Raw genomic sequence first — 18,433 nt, forward strand, 5'->3', positions numbered from 1 at the left:
GTAAATTTGTAAATTTGTAGCTGCCACATGGAAAATCGCATTATAAACTAGCCAGCTACACGAACGAGTTTTGCCCGCGTGATGAACTTGTTTCCTTAACTTCTAAATTTTTAAATGGCCAAATTTGTAAACCTTTTAATTTATACAATTTTTATTTCTACATTTGTAGAGTTTTAAACTTAAATTTATAAATTTGTAATTTTTTAAAGTTTTCTACTTCCAAACTTTAGGATTTCCAAATTTTTAAATTTCTAAACTTTGAATTTTACCATTTTAAACTTTCTAAATTTCAACTACTTCTAGAGCTTTAAATTACTGAATTCCCAAATTTAAAAAAATTGTGAATATATGCATTTTTAAATGTCAAAATTTTTGAGTTTCTAAGTTCTAAAATTTATATATTGGTAATTAATGAAGTTTCTAAATTTGTAAATTTCTAAACTTTTTGATTTTTAAATCTGTCAATTTTTAAACTTATAAATTTAAAATATTTCAGATTTATAAATTTCACAATTTTAAGCGTTTTAAACTACAAAATTTGTATATTACTAAATTCCTACATTTTGAAATTTCCGAATAAATAAATTTATGAATTTATTAACATTTAAATAACAATAAAAAGATAAATATAATAAATATATATACATAAATGTATATTAAAAGTAATATTAAATTTTGCTTAAGACTTTGCTGACCCTTGTCCGAAAATCGCATTTTATGCCAAGTCAGTTAGTAACGACAACTCGATATACACAGTATATTTATCGCTCTGTAATTGGCCACTCAAGCGTGATGCTGAACGTGGTCAGTGCTTTATGTTTTCAGTTTTCGGTTTTCGGTTTTCGGTTTTGCAGCAGCTCGAAAGTTGTTCGCTTGTGGGCCGCTTTGCCTGTTGCCACTTTTATCTGTTGGCCAATACAGGCGTAATCCTTTTTCGTGGCTGGCAATTTGATTTGCCTAGGATCATGCTTGGCATGCAACTGAGTTGCTTTCGTTTTTTTTTTTTTCTTGTTGCTCTTCTCTTTATAAACATTTATTGCTTTTACCCTGTAGAGAAGACTTTGTTCTTTGGGTGTTTATACGAAAATAGCAACTTGTTGTTCTTTCTTTCTATGCAGAGATGATGAAATTAAAGCAAGTTAAGTGTATAATCTATACTGATTAATTTATTGCAAAAAAAAAGGAACTTAATAGAGCTGATCTTAATCAAAGATGTTAGTTATATCATACTTGTATATATATCTTATTTTATTATGTGAAAGAAAGTAAATTTTTGAGTTGATATGTTTTGTTATTTGTACTTATTTAACATCTTATTGCCACAAATGAAAAATGTACTGATTAAAGCTCATAGTATGGATAATTAAGAATGAAGTGATTTAAGCTTTTTCAATTCAAAGTTCATGAACTTAAAACGAAGTGATTAAATCTCTTATTAAATTAAGAATGAACTGATTGAAAGTTTTATCAAAGTAAGATGGATCTGATTCACTGAACTGATTCAACCGCTTTTTAAATTTAAAATTAACTTGTTCAAGAAGTTCTAAAGTAAAGTATGACTGAATTTAAAAAATCGTATATTTTTTTTCTATTTTTGACTGATGACTTTTAGTTAGAATTATTATGATTATTTTTTTTTATTTTTGATATTGAAATAATATTTAATAAGAATAAATTTCAAACTCCGCTTTGAGTTTGCCTTGCGAAGTAGACCATGTAAGTTAAGTGCCACCTAGTTTGCTTTATTCCATATATTTGTTTCATATGCGGTCTCTCACAGTCGAGCACGCTCGTTCAAAACCGCAAATGAACTTAAACGCGCAGCTTTCGACCGATGTAATACAATTTGGAGCTGAGAACGCGACCCATCATCTAATTTATGCCTTCTGCCCCAATGGACTTGAAAACCGAGTTGCGTTTGGTCTGTTGATTGTGCAAGGGGAAGAGAGAAAAGAGAGAGAGAGAGAGAGAGAAGCGAGCGAGAGAGAGAAAGACATCGTATTTTGTTTTGGTTACCTCAACAACATCATTTTAATGGGAATTACGAGCAAATGAGCAAATGGGAAACTATTTGAAAACTTGTTGTTCGACGCATGCCACAAAAAATGCCACCACAGAAATTCCGGTGAAATGTGCAATATGCATTTTCACTTAATGCCATTGTCTGTGAGTTGTGTGAGTTTCGTTGATACTCTGATTGGAATTTCACGCATGTCTATAAGCCACACAAAATGCTGTTATCGAAATGCACGCGATACGCATTTATGGCATGCGACATTTAAATGGCATGCGACATAAATTGCGTGTGCTCGCTGCAAATTGTTTATAAAGCAAATAATTGGAAAGTGCACTTAATGCATTGATTGCTTCATACATAAATAGTAGAATTGATACGTACATATTAACATTATCATATTAACATTATCATAATGATAAATATTCGAAAATAGAATGTGAATTGAGAAACGTAATTTTCTTTATTTTATTTGAATATTTTATAACATTTTTGTTAAGATGGCAATTGGTAAATGCGAACATGAAATAGTAGCTCATCTTTTTGGTATATTAAACATACTGAAAATATGTTGAAATGTGCTATGAGTGGTGTTTAAATATACTGTAATATTTGATTATTATAAAAATATAGCAATAAGTAATTTATAACGAATTAGATGGATACAGTTTAGTGAGAGCATTAGATATTCGCTTCTTCTTTTGGTATATAAAGCATACCGACAATATGTCGAGCTGACTAATACATGGTATTTAAATATACCATAATATTTGAGTCATTACAATATAGAAAATGGTCCCAAATGTGTCAGTGGTATTTAAATATACCATATGACGAAGAGTGGTATTTAAATATACCACAACATTAAATATCACGAAAATATATGAAGAGTCGATCACAGCTTTTTGTTTTAATTTATAATAACTTAAATGGTAATAATTTAGTATAAGCATCAGATATTAAACATACTGAAAATATGCGGAAATGTGTTATGAGTGGTATTTAAATATACCATAAAAATTGAGTGTTATTCAAATATAGCAAAAAGTCTATCACTATCAAATCAACTTTAAAAGAGTTTTAAAATGGACCAATTTCATTCACATTTTAATCACTAAGCTGTTTAGTTGACTTAAATCTGATTCAATAATAACAAATTATTATTATTATTTTGTATACAATGCTCCTTACATTGTTTTATTTCTCACCGAGTTAACTGTCTTTTCTTAAGCCATTTTCTAATAAAATGTTCATTACAATTAAAATCGATAGTGGTTATAAAAATTGATGCTAATAGAAAATCGTACATAATATTTTCAGCCATCAACTAGTTTGTTTATTGAAAACCTGGGTTGGCTTGCGTTCAGCCGTTAAATTACGTTAATGCGACTTTAACGGCAAAAAAATGCGGCTGAGCGTAATGTTGCAACAATTTTGTGACCTTGACGCTACGCGACGTAAAGCGAAACACGTACAAAATGCGTATACGACCTGTAAGCCAAGAGTGAGAGAGAAAAAGTGAGCGCATTGCACACTTGGATATAAAAAATCAATTAGTCCAGTTTGGCATTTTATGGCATTGTTGTTGTTGTTGTTGTTGTGCGTCGCGAAGAGAGCGTTTATGGGCGGAATATTAAATCCAGTTAATGCACGGCTTGCGAGCAACAAAATATATATATATTTTTTTTTGCAATTATTACGCATAATTTGAGCAAAAAGCCAAAGGAGAGAAAAGCAAAGGTCCCTTCGCTAATGTAAACGGGCTTTGCTTTTATGTGTGTTCGTGTGTGTTTTTTGTGGTAATAAAAAGGGGAGGAAAGAGGACGAGTAAACTGCAATTACATAAACAAAAGAGAGCCAGAGGCAGGGCCAGAGACTTACCCAGTATGACGAGGACATTGCCCAGGAGTCCGGCAAATCCAATAATGCCAAAAAAAGACGGGCACAATGGTGGACACAACGCGCTCCAGCGGCCAATTGTCTCCATCTCGTTCCAGATCCGGTTCGAGGAGATCGTCTGGCAACATTGAACCATTTAGCTGCTCCAATGTCGATGAGGATGAAGCAGAACCTCCGCTGTTAGCATTATAGTTGCTATTGTTCAAAATTCTGTTGTTGCTATTGCAATCAGTTGGATTTTGCCAATCGGCACATTCGACGGCCGATGCCGATGCCGATGACGATGCGGATGCGGATGCCAATGCCAATGCCACATTCCCAGTTGTTGGCCAGCAGCAGCTAATTAGCACTGTTAGCAGCATCAGGGCCATGGTCAGGCGTGGTGGGCGTTCGTGTTCGTAGTGCTGTGTGCCCATTGCCACGCCCAGTTTTTAATAGCACTCGCCACTCGCCAAGTGCTCAACAATTATCTCTTTTGTCGGCTGCTTTTGTTCTTGATCGGTATTTATTATGCGCGCGCGTGTGTGAGAGTGTGTTTGTTTGTGTGTGTGTGTGTGGGTGAGTGTGTGTCTGTGTCTGTGTGTGTGCAGCTGCCGAATTGATTTTACATTTTCAGCACACGCCCACAGCCACGCCCCACCATCGGTTAGGTGAGCAGCATTATTATTATTGGAGTATCAGAAGCAGAAGTGTGTGATGCCTGCAAAAATTCCAAATTACATGCAACAAATTATTAATATTTTAAATATGTGCACAGCGATATGTAAAGTTCTGTATATTTTATTTGTGTGCGGGATAAATAAATGTGAAGATAATCATTATGCAAATAAAGCTCTATTTCAACTTAGTGTTGGCATAAATACATTTTAGCCAAATTTACAATGGGCAGCAGATTGAAAAATAGCTGAAGAGATACAACAAAGAAATTTGTTTTGTAATTGCAAATTTGTTAGTCCTACTAGAGTTCATCTCGGCATACTTTCAATAAGTATAGTATTGATAGTTCAATTTAAGTCCTTGTGAAGTTACTCTTCTTTAAGTTCAGCGCACAAAACAAAATGTTACTGAATGCTTTAGTTTTAATATATCAATAATAAGGCTGATTTAAACACATAATATCAATATTATTAAAATCTACTATTCATTTAATAAAGTACTTGAAATAAGTGTCTTTTATTACTACAAAGAAATTGTATATTATTTATTTGGTATTTAAAAATTAACTGCCATGAAAAGTTTATTGAATTCAAATAAATTTCGATTAATTTTTATTAGCAGTGAAATTTAATTTAAATGTTCATTTATTTACTATTCTAATGTTATGAGTATTTTAATAAATATATATATTAGGGCGGGTCAATTTTTTTTCGCAAAAATCGTCCCCCATAATCGGAATCTACGAAGAATTCTAAGAAAATTTCACCATGAAACCATGTGTCTAAAATGAATTCCTAGTCCGCGCCGTGAAGCTTAAAGATTGCACTATGAGGTACATAAGGTATTTCGAGGTATTTAAGACATTTTAATGTATTTAAAAAAAAAATACGCATTTTCCAATTATGTTGGAGTCAATTCTGATTCATTTTTTTACAACAAATTTTATAATTTTTTTTTTAAATTTATTTAACTTATAATTTTTTTTTTAATTCAACAAAAAAAACCAACTAGCCATGTACTGAGCCTCATATAAGAAAGTTGGAGCAATGCGTACGTAACTTTTTAACGAAGTAAGGTATCGGTTTGAAAATTGAAATATATATTCAAAGGCATTTTAAGCAACTAAATAAAAGTGGGCGTGGCATGATAAAAGGCGGAGTTTAATTTTATTTTTTATTATAAAGTTTATTTGCTTTCCAACAAGTAGGTAATTTTTGCAATTTTGTTGACTTGGAATATAACGTCATCTTATTAGAATCTCAAGTCTTTCCTTGACTCAATTTGAGGAACTTTGGAACGACTTTCTAAAGTCAATGACATAACAGCATCTCGATTCTGTGGCATAACTCGTCGTGAGACATGTGTTAACAACTGCACACATCGTTCGGTGCCCTGAATGTGCAATGGAATGTTGTATGAATGTATTTGAGAGGAAAACAAACAACTAATATATGGAATATAATGGCATTATGAATAATATAAAGTACTTTATGATATATATATATATGATGTATAATAATGTGTTGTGTATGGAATAGAAATCAAATATACGAAATGCAAAAAAAAAGTCTACTATATCTACTATAAGTAAGGATTAAAACACGTTCGAAAAGTAAATTATAGAAGTTAGCTCATAGCTGTACGGACAACAAGAAAAGAAAAACTACTACACTTGGAACAACAAACAAAAACTTGCTTAGAGAATAAAAAACCAAACACACAACCCGCTGTGAGATGCGCCTGGGGAGCGATCAATGCGTTCTCCTGGTAATGACTGCCTTTTTGGTATTTTATTTTTTTAACGAAAATTAAAAAAAGTAAATAAAGAGTTTGTCTAAAAGAGTACAAATTATATTAAATTCATGGCCAATTTATTTAGTTAATACAAATGCTTTTACCTACGAAACTCCTTCATATTTGACAAAAAACGTTCAATTTCTCTTTAAACAAATATAATGTATTTCAAAAATGTTAAAATTAAAAAAATAATAATAAATAAATAATAATATACTGACGTACAAATCAGTAGTCATCAGAGCAGGCGCAGCTGTAGTTACTTTTCATTACTTTTCGAATGTGTTGCTTATAATTCCCAAGTTGTGATTAGGCAATGTCTGAGTATAAAAGGCGCATACTTTGTGTGGAGAAATCGGCAGTCGAGCTTCCTGCGGTGTCAAGGGTTGCCACACATCCCCGACTAGTTGTGCGGACAAAACTTTGATGGAATATTGCAACAACAACTTCACAACTACTTTAACCGACTTCGATGAAATACAACAACAGCGATCAATTATGATATTCAACACTTCATAGGAATTTAAGATAAAAGTGAAACAAAAATCAAATCATCAGATGGATGATATGTGACCCACCGTGAGAAGCTGCCCAAAATTGGGATAATGATTGCCACTTTTTTTGGAAACATCAAAAATTTTACACTTTTTGTAGAAACAAAAAGAACAAATCAAACATCATCATTTAGATATAAGAAGTGAATTAAATAAAACTCTTTCAAAAATGTTAATGTGGAAAATAAAATAATAATAATAATAATGCTTTAGATTGCATCTAGTCGATAATTATAATGCAAGAAAATAAATGTAAAATAGGCACGAAAACTAAGACCACAAGCAATCAAACGAAATTTACATATAACATAATAAAAAATAAAATTAAATTCCGCCTTTTATCATGCCACGCCTACTTTTATTTAGTTGCTTAAAATGCCTTTGAATATATATTTCAATTTTCAGACCGATACCTTACTTCGTTAAAAAGTTACAGACGCATTGCTCCTACTTTCTTATATGAGGCTCAGTACATGGCTAGTTTGGCTCATTTTGTTGAATTAAAAAAAAAATTATAAGTTAAATAAATTTAAAAAAAAAATTATAAAATTTGTTGTAAAAAAATGAATCAGAATTGACTCCAACATAATTGGAAAATGCGTATTTTTTTTTTTTTAAATACATTAAAATGTCTTAAATACCTCGAAATACCTTATGTACCTCATAGTGCAATCTTTAAGCTTCACGGCGCGGACTAGGAATTCATTTTAGACACATGGTTTCATGGTGAAATTTTCTTAGAATTCTTCGTAGATTCCGATTATGGGGGACGATTTTCACGATTTTTTGGACAGGAACAAATTGACCCGCCCTAATATATATAGCCAACAAAATTAACTTAAAACAAATGTCTCTTTAAATCAATTTAAATCGAAATTATGACAACTGAAATATAATGTCTTCTATTGCAGCAGCAAAATAATACTGCATATTTTGTTTTATTGTTCAATATAAGTTGATGCACTTAAAACTAATTAAAAGACTTTTTATGCAAATTAGATAAAAATTTAAATAAATATTTGTATACATTCCACCACAGTGCCATTACGATTTTCTACACGATTTATTTGATTTTGCACTTTCACAGTAAACGCTTTCATGATGCAGACTTTGCAAAAAAAAAGAACAATGAACGTGGCGAAACTTCATTACATTTGCATATTTTAACAAAGAGCATTCAGTGCAGATTGCGTATACGCAGTGTGCCACGCCATTAATTAGTCATGACAGACCACTCACATTCAACCATGTCGATTACAATTTCTATCTTTTTTTTTGTAGTTGTTTTCTTCGTATTTTGTGTTTTGTTTGTTGCTGCCTCTTTGGATTTTTGTAATTCCATTACCAATTGAGTGAGCACATATCACATGCATGCATGAGTATGTATGTGTGTGTGTGGGTATGTGTGTGTGTGCTGACAGTTGGCTTAAGCTGTCAATTAACATATTATTAAGCGAGTCTCATAAGCTGCGAGAAATGACACCAGTCAGCGAGACGAGACAGAGACAGACAGAGAGACAGGCGAGAGACGGAAAAGAGACAGACGAGAGACAGTGACAGACAGCGCCAATGACAAACGACGACAGCGTCCACACATAATTGAGAATATCTCAATTCGCCGCCTCAATTCCTTGCGACATCTCATTGCCCCATTTGACACTCCGACAAACAATTTTGTCAAGTTTTCTACAAGCTACGCGGCTTCCTTATTTGGAAAAGATAATCATTGAAAGGACTAAAGATTTTGTTCTTTTTTCCTTAAGTATTCATTTAAATATTATAAATAATAATACTAAGCTCAAAAAAGATCTTATTCTCATTTCTTTCGTTTTATATTATATAAATACAATTTACAATAATGTCCAACAAAATAATAAAAAATGAATGTACAATCAAAATGAAATGAAGAACAGTTAATGAAATACAAATGCAATGAAATAATAATATTAATAATAAAATATAAAAAAAATAAAAATAAATCAATTTAAAAATAAATTTAAATTGCATAAATATGTATTAAAATAATAAAATGATGTAAGCAAAAAAATAGATTATAATTATTGTTATTAAACTTTCAAGAAATCAATAATTTTTTTTGGCAACTAATCAATAATTTATTATTACTATAAAACAAAATAAAATGCTTCGCAATCATGCACTTTAAGGAGCCTTTGTTTTACGCATGTTAAATGAAGTAAAACACGTCTGCGACTTTTTGGAGAATTTCTTGCGATTTGCGCATCGAAATCAGTCTCAGCTTTCTCGAGCACTCACTTCAATTTGTACTCCCAAAAACCAAAAGAAAAAACTGAAAGCAAAAAAGAAGCGAAAGAAAAACAAGCAGAGGGCAGCATTAAATTGGCATTTGTAGCACAACAAATTCGGCTTGATTTTCAGTCGTCTCTATGCATAGGTTTTGTTTCCACCTCCCTCCCTTCGACTCTCTCTCTCCCACCACTCATCTCTCTCTCGCTCTCACATACATAAATTATGCAGATGATAGTATTTTTATTTGTCTATCTGTTAGACTGTCTGTTGTGTTGGAGAACGTTTCCTTCATCCTCCTCCTTCATTCTCCTTCTCGAACCATTTGCCATTATATATGGCATAAATTGCGTATACAAATGGCAGGGCGAATTATTTTTATGGCATTTTAATTAAATTACGCTCAAGTAATTACTTATTGAGTGACTTCTTTAAATTTATGTACTACGCGCCGTATAATGTGCAATTAAGTGGCCCAATGATAATAATTTGATTGGCTTTCCAAAGATATTCTTCGCTTGCATTTTGTGACTCATCATAAAGAGCGGCTTTTGTTGGTCAATCGTCAATTGTAAAAAGCCAGAGCTAATAATAATTGCTTTATAATTATTTACAGCACTAGAAAATGTATTTTGATGGCAGCCAAGAGCGAATCGATTGTTGAGCGTTTAAAGCTATTTTGATTTATGGCTTCTTTGGCCAACTGCTTTTTGTGTGGCCAAAAACTGTTTATGGATTGCCAGGCAAGCAAATAAGAACCATAAAAAAACAAGTAAGAATGCTACCATCAAGTGTGCTCGACTGTGAGATACTCACTAATCATTCTCAATAAAATATATCAAATTAATATACCGTAAAAATAAAAAAAAAAATTTATAGACTATATTTGGTATTTCCATATACATTGTAAATTTTCAATAAAACCGTATTTTAAAAAAATATACCAAATTATTATATCTAAAAAAAAAATACTAAAATATGCTAAATATGAGATACCCTCTAAACATAAAGACATATTCTAAAAACATACCAAATTAATATATCGAAAAATCAAATATACCAAAGGCTGTATTTGGTATATTATAAAGTACAACATATACCAGATTGCCAGTCAAAGCAACTAAGACCTGATTGGAGTAGACTTTGTTGCTGTACAAAATTATCCTTAACCATACATTCTCAATAAGGTCCCATTCTAAAAATTATATCAAATTAATATACCGAAAAAATACCAAAATATACCGAACGCTGTATTTGATATATCCATATAGTACATTCTCGATAAAGGCATATTCTAAAAAATATACCAAATTAATATACCAAAAATATCAAATTATACCGAAGGCTATATTTGGTATATTGATAAAGTACATTGCAAATAAAGTCATATTCTTAAATATAAACTAAATTAATAAGGCTAAGGCTATAATAGGTATCACGACAAAGTGCAATATCCAAAATATACCACAAACCACAAAATATACTAGATTGTCAGCCAAAGCAACTAATACCCAATTGCAGGCACAAAGTTATAATACCCTTCTACCCTAAGAGTAACGGGTATAAAAAGAGCTGTAGAGACAAGGACATGCCAAGCTTATTTTGAGGGCGGCAAAGCGGCCATGAAATTGAATTGCCGTTTAAATTGTTGCCCAAGGAAAGAACGTATTAGGTTAGGCCATCAATCAAACTACGAAAGGCAGCAGCAACAGTTGGTTCAAAAAAGATGCTGAAAAATCTCAGCGAATGAATGAAAACTGAGTGGGAGTTAGTTAGCACTCAGATTACGTATACGCAGCGCATGTCAGGCTATATTAACACACCTGCCAAGAAGAGCTGTAATAACAATATTCGCAATTTAGTTGCAACCGCAAACTAGCTTATGGCAGCTTTAAGAAATGCTGCCAGCCAATCAGAGAGAGAGAGAGAGAAACAGAGAGAGAGAGGCGGATGAAACGCCCACCAGCGGATGATGTACTGATTATTTTAATTATTTCAATTAGTGCGGCTTGCCACTGAGTCGACAGCCTCGCCTTGCCTCGACTCGACTGATGGTTGATGCCGCTCATGTGGCTTTTATGAGCTTCAGCGTTCAATCTAATTGCGTTTTTATGGGCGCACCATAAAATCAGACGTCAGGTGGCTGCAGAGAAGCTGGCAATAAACAGCAACAGCAACACACACAACAGCAACTGCCACAACAGTTACAATACACACACGCAACACACACTCACACACACACACACACATCTGCTGTTCATTAATTATTAATAATTAATTAACTGAAACACACGGAGGCAAAGTGATTTTAAAGCCTTTGTTGCGAAACCTCGCCTCAAAGTGTGCGTTAAATGGTTTTGGCTTATTTGCGTCTGATTTTTGATTTGTTTTCTCATGGTTAATAATTTTTCACCACAGTTAACAGCAGGTTACATACATATGTATATGTTATGTAAATGAATCCTGCCAACAATCAGACACCTTCACAGATTGATATCTAGATTGCGCTTCTGTAATTTCATTAAAATTGTCGGAAATATCTGGCTAGATAATCAAATATTAAATTAAAACAACAGATAATTTATGTGCTGAGATATTCTTAAATGAAACTATATCAAATGCAATAGATTTGCGAAATATTACTGAATAGTATAACTCACTTTTTTGGTATGCAAAATACTTAAATTTTATTGAAGTAAAACAAAAATCTTAAGGAATTAGTCAACAAAGAAATAGTCGGGAGAACAATCCGTATTCATGATAAGTCACGCTTCACAAGAGGTTTCGGTTCTGGCCGCAGACGCAGGCTCTGATCAGCTTCTCAAGGGCTGATATTTTAGCCAATAGATCCTTGCACAGAGGTCCTTGCTCTGGGCAATCGGGGCAGGCCTTACCACCGGGACCGCATTGACGGCATGGCTTGCCAGGCTTTCCAGGTCTGCGAGATGGCGTTCCAGGCTTGCCGGATGGCTTACGAGATGGCTTGCGGGATGGCTTACGTGATGGCTTGCGTGATGGCTTGCGTGATGGCTTGCGGGATGGCTTGCAGGAAGGTTTACGTGAAGGCTTACGTGTCGGCCTGCGTGATGGTCGACGTGTTGTCTTGCTCGGCCTCTTAGACGTAGTTCTCTGAGTTGTCCTGCGAGTGGTTGGTGCTGGGGCCTTGGTTGTCCTGCGAGTGGTTGTCGTTGCCTTGCGAGTGGTTGTCGTTGTCCTGCGAGTGGTTGTGGGGCATGTAGTGGTCCTGCAAGTGGTTGTTGTTTTGCATGGGGTTGTTGTGGGACATTTGGTTGTTGTGCACTTAGTGGTTGTCGGGCATTTAGTTGTGGTTGGATCTGGGCAACCACAGCTGCTCGTTCCGTGGGTGAAGTCGACGACACTGATGAGCAAGATGCTCGCTAAATGGATAAGATTAGTTGATCACATTTCTTCTTCTCGAAGGATAGATGAGTATATTACCAATGAGACAGGCGAGAGTAATTCTCATGATGGATCACTACACTTTTCGAATGAAATGTGGAATCTGATGCTTTTGAAGTCTGAAGATTCCCGTTATATAGTAAACGATCATATTTACACAGCACACAATTGCACAAATAAGTTTTAAAAATAAATTATGCTACTTCACTTTTGCCATCAATATTTATTTAATTGATTATTAATAGTAGTCTGGGAAAATATTGATGCTTCAAAAATAACTCAAAAGTATTTATAAAAATAAAAATCGTGGTACTATAATTGGCTGACTGGAAACGTAGTTTCTCATTGTGTATTATATCTGTCTCAAACTAGAGTCCAAAGTTCGTTTCAACAGCCTTGTTAATATGCATTTTTTATACACGCCTGCCCATGGGGTAGAAGAGTGTTATAACTATGTGTATTTTATGTACTTTTTGATATATTTTTATTGTAGTACTATATGTACATATAGACTAAACATATCCTTCGACATATTTTTAGTATTTTGTGGTATATTTTGAATATATTACTATATCAATATACCAAATATATCCTTCGGTATTTTTTACCTGTTGTGTGACATATTTTGTACTCTATGGCATATTTTAAATGTAGTACTATATCAATATACCAAATACATAGACCCATTGGTATATTTTACGTATTTTTAGGCATATTTTTGGAAAAATAGTTTTACTGAAAATGATTAGCGTGTAAATCATAGTCGAGCACACTCGACTGTAGGTTTCTTATTTTTTGTTATTTAGCAAAGTATAATTTGTATAACCAAATGGTATGCATGTATTTCCAGACGCGTATAATGACTTTCTGTCTTTCTGTCCGTCCGTTCATATGAACACACAGAACTCAGAGACTATAAGTGATAGGGCAATCAAAATTGTTTTAGAATTCAGATCCGATCTATTTTCTCCCTCTAATAGAAAACGAATATAAAGTATAAAATTTTAGCTACAATTAGGATATCTCTACCTCTAATCCAATTGATCCTTAAAAATTCCTTCAAAATCATAAAAAAAATTTGGTAATTATGCAATAAACAATAGTATGAGGTAATATTTTGACCGTTCACATGAAGCATATATCTCACAGCCAAGCACACTCAACTAGACCTTTCTTATGTGTTATTAATTTCATATAATACCTAATGATGATATGCTATATAGTAGTATGGTCGAATAATACTATTGTTATTCAGTATATTTAGTTTATAAAACTCTAATGATAAAGGCGATATTATAAATAAAATATATCGAATTAATGTATTGAAAAATATGAAATATACGAAAAATATATGTGGTTTAGCGGCATTTTGCTGCATTAAAAATATACCATAGAGAACAAAAGCATTTAAGGCCCGACAGTCACAGCCTTTTTTAGCCATATAACATTATTTCTTAAAAACATCTAAGATTTGTATCTAGCCATTAACAAATTTTCCCCTGCAAAAACGAAATATATTTAAAACAATGATTGCCACATCGATTTTTCACTGAAGATTCAACTTTACGGCTTAGGATCACGAATTAAGATATTAAAAACTCATTAATTGGTATGCAAAATACTTAAATTTTATTGAAGAAAAACAAAATTCTTAAGGATTAGTCAACAAGTCGAGAGAGTGCTCCGTATTCATGATGTGGATTTTACAAGAGGTTTCGGTTCTGACCGCAGACGCAGGCTCTGATCAGCTTCTCAAGGGCTGATATTTTAGCCAATAGATCCTTGCACAGAGGTCCTTGCTCTGGGCAACCGGGGCAGGCCTTACCACCGGGACCGCATTGACGGCATGGCTTGCCAGGCTTTCCAGGTCTGCGAGATGGCTTTCCTGGTCTGCGGGATGGCTTGCGGGATGGCTTGCCGGATGGCTTGCCGGATGGCTTGCGTGATGGCTTACGTGATGGCTTACGTGATGGCTTGCGTGATGGCTTGCAGGAAGGTTTACGTGAAGGCTTACGTGTCGGCCTGCGTGATGGTCTACGTGTTGTCTTGCTCGGTCTCTTAGACGTAGTTCTCTGAGTTGTCCTGCGAGTGGTTGGTGCTGGGGCCTTGGTTGTCCTGCGAGTGGTTGTCGTTGCCTTGCGAGTGGTTGTCGTTGTCCTGCGAGTGGTTGTGGGGCATGTAGTGGTCCTGCAAGTGGTTGTTGTTTTGCATGGGGTTGTTGTGGGACATTTGGTTGTTGTGCACTTAGTGGTTGTCGGGCATTTAGTTGTGGTTGGATCTGGGCAACCACAGCTGCTCGTTCCGTGGGTGAAGTCGACGACACTGATGAGCAAGATGCTCGCTAAATGGATAAGATTAGTTGATCACATTTCTTCTTCTCGAAGGATAGATGAGTATATTACCAATGAGACAGGCGAGAGTAATTCTCATGATGGATCACTACACTTTTCGAATGAAATGTGGAATCTGATGCTTTTGAAGTCTGAAGATTCCCGTTATATAGTAAACGATCATATTTACACAGCACACAATTGCACAAATAAGTTTTAAAAATAAATTATGCTACTTCACTTTTGCCGTCAATATTTATTTAATTGATTATTAATAGTAGTCTGGGAAAATATTGATGTTTCAAAAATAACACAAAAATATTTATAAAAATAAAAATCGTGGTACTATAATTGGCTGACTGGCGACGTAGTTTCTCATTGTATATTATATCTGTCTCAAACTAGAGTCCAAAGTTCGTTTCAACAACCTTGTTAATATGCATTTTTTATACACGCCCATGGGGTAGAAGATACAATGTGTATTTTCTGTACTTTTTGGTATATTTTTAATGCAGTACTATTTGTAGATATATAGCAAACATATCCTTCGACATATTTTAGTATTTTGCGATATATTTTAGGATAGGGTATATTATATTTTGAAGATATTACTATACAAATATACCAAATATATCCCTCAGTATATTTTTGCTTTTGTGTGACGTAGTTTGCACTCTATGGTATATTTTAAATGTAGTACTATATCAATATACCAAATACATAGAGCCATTGGTATATTTTACGTATTTTGAGGCATGTTTTTGGAAAATGGTTTTACTGAAAATGAGTAGCGTGTAAATCATAGTCGAGCACACTCGATTGTAGCTTTCTTATTTTTTTTTTATTTAGCAAAGTATAATTTGTATAACCAAATGGTAAGCATATATTTCCAGACGGGTATAATGACTTTCTGTCTTTCTGTCCACCTTTCTTTTCCGTTCATATGAACACACAGAACTGAGAGACTATAAGTGATAGGGCAACCAAAATTGTTTTGGAATTCAGCTCCGATTTTTTTTGTTCAACTAATAATATACGAATATAAAGTATAATATTTCAGCCACAATTATGATATCTCTAACTCTAATCCAATTGATCCATAAAAATGTCTACAAAAAATATAAAAAAAAACTTGGAAATTATGCAATAAACAATATTATCAGGTAATATTTTGTCCGTTCACATAAAATTGGGAGCATATATCTCATAGCCAAGCATAGTCAACTAGACCTTTCTTATGTGTTATTAAATGCATATGATACCTAATAATGATATGCCATATAGTATTCTTGTCAGTATATTTCGTTAATAAAATTCTAAAGATAAAGGCGATATTATGAATACAATTTATCTAATTAATAATATATCTGGTATTACGAGATTTTGCTGCATTAAAAATATACCATAGAGAACAAAAGCATTGAAGGGCCAACAGTCACAGCCTTTTTTAGCCATATAATATTATTTCTTAAAAACATCTAAGATTTGTATCTGGCCGTAACCAAATTTTCCCCTGAAAAAACAAAATATATTTAAAACAATGATTGCCACATCGATCTTACACTGAAGATTCAACTTTACGGCATAGGATCACGAATTGAAATATTAAAAACTCATAATTTGGTATGCATAATACTTAAATTTTATTGAAGGAAAACAAAACTCTTAAGGATTAGTCAACAAGTCGAGAGAGGTCTCCGTATTCATGATGTGGATTTTATGGATAGGTCACGCCTTACAAGAGGTTTCGGTTCTGACCGCAGACGCATGCTCTGATCAGCTTCTCAAGGGCTGATATTTTAGCCAAGAGATCCTTGCACAGTGGTCCTTGCTCTGGGCAACCGGGGCAGGCCTTACCACCGGGACCGCATTGACGGCATGGCTTGCCAGGCTTTCCAGGTCTGCGAGATGGCTTTCCAGGTCTGCGGGATGGCTTGCGGGATGGCTTGCGGGATGGCTTGCCGGATGGCTTGCCGGATGGCTTGCGTGATGGCTTACGTGATGGCTTGCGTGATGGCTTACGAGATGGCTTACGGGATGGCTTGCAGGAAGGTTTACGTGAAGGCTTACGTGTCGGCCTGCGTGATGGTCGACGTGTTGTCTTGCTCGGTCTCTTAGACGTAGTTCTCTGAGTTGTCCTGCGAGTGGTTGGTGCTGGGGCCTTGGTTGTTCTGCGAGTGGTTGTCGTTGCCTTGCGAGTAGTTGTCGTTGTCCTGCGAGTGGTTGTGGGGCATGTAGTGGTCCTGCAAGTGGTTGTTGTTTTGCATGGGGTTGTTGTGGGACATTTGGTTGTTGTGCACTTAGTGGTTGTCGGGCATTTAGTTGTGGTTGGATCTGGGCAACCACAGCTGCTCGTTCCCTGGGTGAAGTCGACGACACTGATGAGCAAGATGCTCGCTAAATGGATAAGATTAGTTGATCACATTTCTTTTTTTAAAAGGATTGATGAGCATATTACCAATGAGACAGGCGAGAGTAATTCTCATGATGGATCACTACACTTTTCGAATGAAATGTGGAATCTGATACTTTTGAGGGCTGAAGATTCCCGTTATATAGTACACGATCATATTTACACAGCACACAATTGCACAAATAAGTTTTAAAAATAAATTATGCTACTTCACTTTTACCTTCAATATTTATTTAACCGATTATTAATAGGTAGTCTGGGAATATATTTAAAGAACATAATAATAATAATTATTATGTGAACCCGAACTGAATAATCGAGATATATATTATTGATAGAAGTGGAAAAGATATTGGTTTCATTAAATTTGTTTGCTTGGGAAAAGAACAACTTTATGTCCACAGCACGAGACTCAATCCAAAGCAAAATTGTGAAATAAAGAATTTACGCGCATGGTGAAAGAGGGGTGACAGAGGGGTGTGGCGCAAACATCAATGTCAATTACAGGTTGTGCAAACAGACAAAGCCAAAGCTAAGCAAATAAGCCATAGTGAGTCGACTAAAAATAATGTTTCAGTGCTTTTTATAAACCGAGAGCAACTGAGTTCATTTACCGTGCGCCACAGACATGAAGTATGGATAAATATATGTATTTATGGAGAGTGGGAGAAGAATTGATGAGCAATTAGAATGGATTAAATCTAAATATGAAAGTCAGTGTTTAAACAAAATGCAAACAATGGCTTAAAGTTGGCTTTGCAGACTTGAGCGGAGCAAAAGAGCAACGACGATACAAAAAGTGTTAAATGAAAAGCAATTAGTTTAGCTTAAAGCTTTGGAGTGACAGTTATTTTATTTACTCAATAGATTTATTCCAGCTTAAAGCTTTCATTCACTTGGTAAATCAATTTGTCACTTGTTGTTCTTGTCTTGTCGTGGTTCACAGATAAATAACTCAAGCGAGGTAGCTCGTATGTATATTTTTTGTTGAACGAACTTAAAGATACCCCGTAGAGAAACATAAAATTAAAAATATTAAAATTAAATTAAAATTAAGTAGCAAATGCCATGCAAGACTTTGTCTTTA

The 18,433-nt window shown here is 34.2% G+C and overlaps 3 protein-coding genes across 3 annotated transcripts in view; all 3 read right to left on the reverse strand.

The window, feature by feature from the left end:
* The window catches only part of LOC133847085 (allatostatin-A receptor), a 148,234-nt gene that overhangs the window by 36,880 nt on the left and 92,921 nt on the right, over positions 1-18,433 (reverse strand). The window contains 2 exon segments of the mRNA XM_062281870.1: positions 3,896-3,950; positions 3,952-4,613. Of these exon segments, the coding sequence (XP_062137854.1) occupies positions 3,896-3,950; positions 3,952-4,329 (433 nt within the window). The 5' untranslated portion in view covers positions 4,330-4,613.
* On the reverse strand, positions 11,941-12,728 carry LOC133849034 (salivary glue protein Sgs-3-like). The gene is made up of 2 exons (XM_062284857.1): positions 12,643-12,728; positions 11,941-12,581 (listed from the first exon to the last, which is right to left on the reverse strand). Exons 1-2 carry the CDS (start codon positions 12,668-12,670, stop codon positions 11,956-11,958), a joined length of 654 nt encoding a protein of 217 aa, XP_062140841.1. The 5' UTR covers positions 12,671-12,728; the 3' UTR covers positions 11,941-11,955.
* On the reverse strand, positions 14,206-17,501 carry LOC133847861 (salivary glue protein Sgs-3-like). Its single transcript, XM_062283127.1, has 3 exons — positions 17,392-17,501; positions 16,671-17,330; positions 14,206-14,944 (listed from the first exon to the last, which is right to left on the reverse strand). Exons 1-3 carry the CDS (start codon positions 17,417-17,419, stop codon positions 14,307-14,309), a joined length of 1,326 nt encoding a protein of 441 aa, XP_062139111.1. The 5' UTR covers positions 17,420-17,501; the 3' UTR covers positions 14,206-14,306.

The sequence above is a fragment of the Drosophila sulfurigaster genome, chromosome X (assembly GCF_023558435.1).
Source record: "Drosophila sulfurigaster albostrigata strain 15112-1811.04 chromosome X, ASM2355843v2, whole genome shotgun sequence".
Taxonomy (NCBI): Eukaryota; Metazoa; Arthropoda; class Insecta; order Diptera; family Drosophilidae; genus Drosophila; species Drosophila sulfurigaster.

Excerpts from the sequence above, each read along its gene's own strand:
- LOC133847861 (XM_062283127.1), bottom strand. The coding sequence starts at position 17,419 with ATGAGAATTACTCTCGCCTGTCTCATTG. Across the intron at positions 17,331-17,391 it reads TACTCTCGCCTGTCTCATTG|CGAGCATCTTGCTCATCAGT; the intron begins GTAATATGCTCA and ends TTATCCATTTAG. Across the intron at positions 14,945-16,670 it reads TCAGAACCGAAACCTCTTGT|CGAGCATCTTGCTCATCAGT; the intron begins AAGGCGTGACCT and ends TTATCCATTTAG.
- LOC133849034 (XM_062284857.1), bottom strand. The coding sequence starts at position 12,670 with ATGAGAATTACTCTCGCCTGTCTCATTG. Across the intron at positions 12,582-12,642 it reads TACTCTCGCCTGTCTCATTG|CGAGCATCTTGCTCATCAGT; the intron begins GTAATATACTCA and ends TTATCCATTTAG.